Source organism: Alligator sinensis, unplaced genomic scaffold, assembly GCF_000455745.1.
Source record: "Alligator sinensis unplaced genomic scaffold, ASM45574v1 scaffold643_1, whole genome shotgun sequence".
Classification (NCBI taxonomy): Eukaryota; Metazoa; Chordata; order Crocodylia; family Alligatoridae; genus Alligator; species Alligator sinensis.
The window spans coordinates 560,283-568,401 of record NW_005842783.1 but is presented as its reverse complement, the minus strand read 5'-3'; the positions used below and the strand labels follow the sequence as shown (position 1 = coordinate 568,401).

The 8,119-nt window shown below is 49.4% G+C and overlaps 1 protein-coding gene across 9 annotated transcripts in view; it reads right to left on the bottom strand.

The window, feature by feature from the left end:
* The window catches only part of PDE9A (phosphodiesterase 9A), a 93,003-nt gene that overhangs the window by 15,254 nt on the left and 69,630 nt on the right, over positions 1-8,119 (bottom strand). For all 9 annotated transcript variants that reach the window (XM_025217062.1, XM_025217061.1, XM_006034932.2 and 6 more), the window contains one exon: positions 1,533-1,637. In XM_025217062.1, the coding sequence (XP_025072847.1) occupies positions 1,533-1,637 (105 nt within the window). The remainder of the gene's footprint in view (positions 1-1,532; positions 1,638-8,119) is intronic.

The window sequence follows — 8,119 nt, the reverse complement described above, 5'->3', positions numbered from 1 at the left end:
TTGGCTGGAGGGTCACACCCAGAGAGTCGTGGTGGATGGGACGGTTTCGACCTGGAAGGGTGTGGGAAGTTGGGTCCCACAGGGTTCGGTCCTTGGACCGATACTCTTTAATGTCTTCATCAGTGACTTGGACGAGGGAGTGAAATGTACTCTGTCCAAGTTTGCAGATGACACAAAGCTATGGGGGGATGTGGACACGCCGGAGGGCAGGGAACAGCTGCAAGCAGATCTGGACAGGTTGGACAAGTGGGCAGAAAACAACAGAATGCAGTTCAACAAGGAGAAATGCAAAGTGCTGCACCTAGGGAGGAAAAATGTCCAGCACACCTACAGCCTAGGGAATGACCTGCTGGGTGGCACGGAAGTGGAAAGGGATCTTGGAGTCCTAGTGGACTCCAAGATGAACATGAGTCGGCAGTGTGATGAAGCCATCAGAAAAGCCAATGGCACTTTATCGTGCATCAGCAGATGCATGACGAATAGGTCCAAGGAGGTGATACTTCCCCTCTATCAGGCGCTGGTCAGACCGCAGTTGGAGTACTGCGTGCAATTCTGGGCGCCGCACTTCAAGAGGGACGCGGATAACCTGGAGAGGGTCCAGAGATGGGCCACTCGTATGGTTAAGGGCCTGCAGACCAAGCCCTACGAGGAGAGACTAGAGAAACTGGACCTTTTCAGCCTCCGCAAGAGAAGGTTGAGAGGCGACCTTGTGGCTGCCTATAAGTTCATCACGGGGGCACAGAAGGGAATTGGTGAGTATTTATTCACCAAGGCGCCCCCGGGGGTTACAAGAAATAATGGCCACAAGCTAGCAGAGAGCAGATTTAGACTGGACATTAGGAAGAACTTCTTCACAGTTCGAGTGGCTAAGGTCTGGAACGGGCTCCCAAGGGAGGTGGTGCTCTCCCCTACCCTGGGGGTCTTCAAGAGGAGGTTAGATAAGCATCTAGATGGGGTCATCTAGACCCAGCACTCTGTCCTGCCTATGCAGGGGGTCGGACTCGATGATCTATTGAGGTCCCTTCCGACCCTAACATCTATGAATCTATAAGGAGTGTGCTCAGGAGGGTTGGCCCCAGCAGTGCCACGAATGAGGTATGTAAGGATACTAGTCCTTTAAAGGCTTTGTAGACTGTAACCACATTGGTTAGATAAAACTGGCTGTAGCCAGTTAATTGAAGCAGGAGTTTCAAGCAGTTGTAGGAAAGAGTTTTCTCCCTGTGATAGCCCACTCCTTGACCTTATTGTAGACAGTTAACCTGTTCCTGAAAGCTGATGAACCGACAAGTAACACAGGGTGTAGACATATCCTAAGCAACACCCCCAAGATCACCTAGGAAACTCGTCTGCCTTCTCTTCTTCCATTTAAGAAAGCAGGTGCAACGAAGAGAGCCCCTTCCACACAAACTGGTCTATTTTTTAATATTTTTGGTAAAGGAAATGACCTGGGTTGCATATTTGATTAACAAATATTTATCCAGTGATATCAATGCAAATACAGAGAACTATATGGACAGTCTGAGAAGACACACCTGGAGACTGCAGAGAGAGATCATGCTGTACATCATCTGGGTCACACAGAAGCAGTGCCGGAAATTATGGAATGGGTTGTTTCTGTAATTGTCATGAATGCACAGCTACAAAGAAATAAAGTGAGTACAACTGTTAAAGGCAGCAGAGTTGTTTTCAAATGGAAAAATTTGAGTCTTTCACTTTTCTCTGAGGCACTACAAGCCCCCCCCACCTCTCCAGGGACATGTGCAGCTGCACATTATTTCCCACATTAACCCCTTTCCAAATACTGAACACTGCAACATAATCTGGCTGAGACAGACCAGATATCATTCCTTGCCTGACCTATCTACTGGAATCATCAAAAACACCATGGAGTATTTCCTTCTCAGTCCCATGAGGTGTAGCAAACTGAAGTCAGAGACTCTCCATTACCTTTCTCTGTGTTTCAATTTTTTGAGCAAATTTGGTGCTGGTAAGATACAGAATGGATAATACTTGTTGTATAGGTCCTCTGTAGTATAGGCAGATGCTAAGCAAGCTTTCTCACCCATTTGCCAATTCATATTAATCCTGATGTCTGACTCCCTCTGCTTTGGCTCTGGATCATAACTGAGCAGACACCACCAAACATGCCACACTGCTGGGGACCAGTGGCGATGCATAGGGGGTACACAGGGGTGTATGTGCACCCCCTGACCAGCTGCATTCACTGCTTAGGTGATGGGCAGGGTGGGCAGGTGGTAGCTCTGGTGCCCCCCTGTAAGCGCTGGCCAGGGAGTGGGAGGACTTCCAGAAGTGCTGCAGCCACTTCCGGGAGTACCATGGCCGTTTTTGGGAGCAGCACAGCTGCTCATCAGTCAATAAGTTTTGCTGCAGGGTGACTTACCCCCACCCCTGCCCCGGTCACTGACTGGTCGCTGGGGGGGGGGGCACCCCCCAAATAAGGTGGCCCATGCTGGGGACCTCTGCACTGACACACTGGTAACATGAGACAACAAGAATTTAATGTGCATGCTGACCCAGGAAGGTTGGAACATTCATGGCAAATTAGAAAAGTTCCACAACATATTTGGTTACATTAGTCATCTGCGTCTTCAGTTCTTATGAGTATTTCTGTAGCACGTGGTTGTGGGAGGGATATGGAAAGCATGCAAGAGAAGTGACTGTTTCTCGCCCACCTGAGTTCAACTTCAGGGATATTGCAAGCTCTGGGGAAGAATCATGATTGAAGAAGAAACTATGGGCTTTTTCTTATCCTTATTTTTCTGTGAGGCCAATACGTATAAAGGAATTTTTATAACACTCAGACTTGTAGGGAGTATATAACTCCTCCTCCTGCAGAGAGGAGGCTGTACAGAATATTTGCAACAATGGGGTTCAAATTGCTGAGAATACCTCTCTACATACACATACTGGTGCCACAGATCCATAGATATTTTTAGGTCACAAGGGACCGTTATGATAACCCAGACTGACCCCTGGATGATCCAGGCTAGAGAATATTGTCCAGTTACTCCTGCAGCCAACCCTACTACTTATAGTAGAACTGGAGCCAAACTTTTGGACTTTAGGAAGATCCCCTCTCTGGTTCAAGGGAAGGGGAATCCACTGCTTTGCCAGATACATTGTTCAAATGGGTACTTATCATCAGGGATCCTGGTTTTCTCTGATAAAAAAAAATCCCCAATTTTTGGTTTAAAAAAACGTAACCCAAAATCCACATGTTTCTGTGATTAAAACGGAACACCACTATATATATAGTGTCACCCTGCCCATCACTATATATATAGTGATCATAACTGAGCAGACACCACCAAACATGCCACACTGCTGGGCACTATATATATACACGCATACATATACATACATATACACATACATACACACCTACATACATACATATATATATAGTGATGGGCAGGGGGCACTATATATAGAGTAGTGTTTCATTTTAATCACAGAAATGTGGATTTTGGGTTACTTTTTCTAAACCAAAAATTGGAAATTTTTTTTTAAATCAGAGAAAACCAGGATCCTTGCTTATCAACACTTAAAAGTCAGCACTTTTTATTTTCAGTTTTAATGAAGCTTCCAGTCATGGGACCTTGTCATATTTTTCTCTGCTGGATTACAAAACGCTTTTTAAATCTTCTCCTTGCATAGATCCTTACAGATCATGCTGAAGTTACCTCTAACCTACTTTTCATTAAGCTACCTAGATTGAATTTAAATCCTGAACAGTAATTTACTGACATTTGTAACTTGGCATCAAAAAAAAGAGCAACTAAATAACTGCATCCACTAGACCACAGTGATATAATCCTGCAGAGCTCTATTCCACCTGACACCCACTTAACATAACCACTTTTTTTTACTGTGAGTAGAAGAGTGGTGTTCATAAAACAGGGTAGGCAGAGGTTTTGGCAAAACTCTATAATCACCTGCAAACAGGTGCATCCTAGGTCACAGCTCCCCCAGTTCTAGCCAAAGCAATTCCTGGATAGTTTCAAGGGGTATTCAGCCTAGTATCCTGTCTCTGGCTGGCACTACATGCTTTAGAAGAAAGTCTAAGAACTGCCCTGAAGGTAGATGTGAGAGAGTGCTTCCTCCCCACATATTCAGCCTCACCCTGGCCCTAGTTAGAGGCTCATGTCCTGAAAAACAAGACATAATGCCCCTTCCAAAATCCTTATCATCAATTGTGGCAACTTGGGACATTCTTGACTTCCATATAAATATCTAATTGCTTTTGAACTTTGTCAAATGTTTGGCCTCACTTACTCCCTGTGGCAATGAGCTTGATTATTTGTTCTTCTTTAATCAGTGACTGCCTTGTATAAAACATATAAACAGTCCAGGGAGAATTGAATGCGGGTGTTGAGTTGGATGTCATCTACCTGGACTTCAAGAAGGCCTTTGACACTGTTTCTCACCCCATTCTCATAAAAAAAACTAGGCGACTGCAGCATTGATGCCTACAGTCAGAAAGAAGGGTGGCAAATTGGGTTGGTTTGCACCCAGAGAGTGGTGGTGGACGGGTCGTTTTCGACCTGGAGGGATGTGGGCAGTGGAGTTCCCCAGGGCTCGGTCCTGGGGCCTGTACTATTCAACATCTTTATCAGAGACTTGGAGGTGGGTGTGGAAAGCACGCTGTCCAAATTCGCTGATGACACAAAGATGTGGGGAGAACTGGACACACTGGAGGGGAGGGACAGAACCCAGCTAGATCTAGACAGATTACAGAGGCAGGCGGATGAGAATAGAATGGAATTGAACACAGACAAGTGCAGGGTACTGCATCTAGGGAGAAGGAACCTGCAACACATCTATAGGCTGGGGAACACCCTTCTTGTCAACACGGTGGCAGAAAGGGATCTTAGAGTCATTGTTGACTCCAGGTTGGACATGAGCCGCCAATGCGAGGAAGCAGTCAGTAAAGCTAACTACACCTTGTTGTGCATCTACAGATGCATCACAAGCAGGTCCAGGGAGGTGATCCTTCCCCTCTATGTGGTGCTGGTCAGACTGCAGTTGGAGTACCGCATCCAGTTCTGAGCGTAGAAGCAGCCGATCCCCCTAAGGTAAGTGGGGCAGAAGAGCCAGGGCAGCTGGGGCAGAACTGGAGGGGAAGCCCCCCAGAGCCCTTTTAACTGGGCCGGCAGGGAGCTGTGCTCCTGAGCCGCATGCTAACAAAGTGCGCAAACAGGCACACTCTGTAAGGGCACGCTTTGCGCTGGCGTTTGCACAGGCAGGCAAGCAGGAGGGCCCAGAAGGAAGTCTTCGGCAAAGGAGAGAAGGCACCCCACTACTAAAATGGTGAGCACGCCGAGTGCAGCTAGGGCCCCTGCCTAGGGGGTGCCACCTACCCGGGGCTCCTCTGAGGCCTCCACCCAGATGGGGCCCATGGGGGAGCTGGCACCACCCTGCCCCCTGGCCTGTGGGGGATGCCTGGCGGGACCGAGGGGCACAGGGGATGGTCCCCCCCACACCTGTACCATATGTGCCCTTCTTAGCGCATTGGAGGGACAGGTAAGGGAGCTCCAGGCGGAGGTTAGCAGGCTGAGGGGGATCAGAGAAGCAGAGGATGAAATTGATGGGTATTTCCTTTCCCTGCAGGGCCAAACACCAAAGAGAGAAGAACCCCAGGAGGTGCCCTCCGCAGCAGAATGGCAGACGGTTCCCTCCAGAGCCAGGGCTGCTCATGGTGGTGCAGTATTAGCTCCCCCAGTCCAGCTGGGGAACAGGCATGGGGCCCTGGCAACATTGGAGGAAGAGGAAGGAGAGAAGGAAACCTCTGGAGAGGAGGCCACTCCACGCACAGAACAGACTGAAGGAAGCCAGTTGACCCAGAAGAAGAGACCCCGGGTGCTCGTCATAGGTGACTCCATCCTGAGAGGAACAGAAGGTCCCATCTGTCGCCAGGATCCCATGTCATGTGAGGTCTACTGTCTGCCCAGAGCTCGGATTCAGGATGTGACGGAGATGATCCCGGCCCTTATCCGGCCCACTGATTACTACCCCATGGTCCTAATCCATGTGGGCACTAATGATGAGGCCAGGAGCAGCCCAGATCGCCTGGTGAAGGACTACAAAGCTCTGGGGGACAAGCTGAAGGAGACAGGGGCACAGGTAGTCTTCTCAACTGTCCTCCCAGTGAGCAGACATGGACAACGCCATGAGACTTGTATCAGGGAGGTCAACTTGCGGCTTTGGAAATTGTGTTTTGAGGAGGGCTTCAGCTTTTTGGACCACGACCCATACTTCAGAACAAGAGACATGCTCGGGTGGGATGGGCTTCACCTCTCCCCCAAAAGGTAAGTGTGTGTTCTCTTTCAGGTTGGCTGATCTCCTCCGGCAGGCTTTAAACTAATTTCATCAGGGAAAGGGGAGGATAAGAATGGAGGGAGCCACGGAACAGTGAACCAAGAGCCACACACAAGAACAGCCCAGCCAAGACAGGCAACGAGCACAAGAAGTACCCAGATAAGAGACAGGGGTCCAGATAGTCCTGGAAATAGCAGGGTGGTGCAACACCCTCAGGGGACCTTAAATGCTTCTACACTAATGCTCGTAGTATAGGGAACAAGCAGGAGGAACTTGACCTCCTGCTAGCTAACACAAACCCAGACATAGTGGGGCTCACTGAAACTTGGTGGGATTCAATGCATGATTGGGTGGGAAACATCAAGGGCTATAGGCTGTACAGGAGAGACAGGACAGGGAGGAAAGGTGGGGGTTTGGCGCTCTATGTCAAAGAGCAATACATGTCCTCAACAAACAGCACTGGGTCAGAGGAGGGACAGACTGAAGTGCTCTGGGTCAAAATACAAGGGGGATCAAGGGAAAGGGACTCAACGGTGGGTGTCTACTACAGACCACCCAATCAGGGGGAAGAGCTGGACCGGGAATTCTCAGGTCAGATCGTGGAGGCAGTTAAGTCAAGGGACATGGTCATCATGGGTGACCTAAACTATCCGGACATCTGCTGGGAGGAGCAGTCAGCTCACGTAGGTTCTGACTGCTCATGTAGGTTTCTAGCTGAGTTACAGGACCTCCACCTAACCTAGGAGGTGCACAGTCCCACCAGGGGAAATGCCTTGTTGGACCTGGTCCTGGCCATAGGCGACAACCTGGTTAGGAGACTGTGGGTTCTTGACCACCTGGTTGATAGCGATCATCACCTACTGGAATTCACCATCCAGCGCAGGGTGTCAAAGGCCTGCAGCAAGGCAGCAGCCCTGGAATTCAGGACGGCCAGTTTCAATGAGTTAAGGAGATTAGTCGGGGAGGCACTGAGGTCCCAGAGGGGAGGGGAGTTGGGAGTCCCAGAAAAGTGGTCGTTCCTTAAGGAGACGATCCTCCAAGCCCAAAGGGTGACAGTCCCAATGCAGATCAAAGGGGGCAAGAGTGCTCAAAAGCCCCCATGGCTCACCAAAGCCATCCAGGAATGTCTCAAAGCTAAAAAGGAGGCATTCACCCAATGAAAGGGAGGAGCCATCACCAAGGAGGATCGTGGTGCTCCATTGCTCGAGATTGTAGGGGGGCTGTTAGGATGGCTAAGGCAGAGACAGAACTGGGACTAGTGACCTGGATCAAAGATAACAAAAAGTCCTTTTTTAAATACATAGGGAGTAAAAAGAAGGTACAAGGTATTGTGGGGCCTCTGCAGGACATGGTTGGAAATCTGGTGGTCGCACCAGACGACAAAGCTAACCTCTTTAACAAATTCTTTGCTTCCATTTTTTATGCAGGGACTGGGACATCCCCCTCACCGGGATCCCAGATGGACCCAGGGGAGGCACAGCCAGGCCCAGGGTCAGTGAGGACCTAGTCAGGGAACTTCTGGTGGGACTAGATGTGTTCAAATCAGCAGGTCCAGACAATCTCCACCCCAGGGTGCTAAGGGAATTGGCAGAGGTCATTGCAGGACCCCTGGCATGGATTTACGAGCACTCGTGGTGCTCTGGCAAGGTGCTAGAGGACTGGAAAAGGGCCAATGTGGTCCCCATTTTCAAAAAAGGGAGGAAGGAGGACCCAGGAAACTATAGGCCCATTAGTCTTACCTCAGTCCTGGGGAAGCTCTTTGAGAAAATTATCCAGGAGC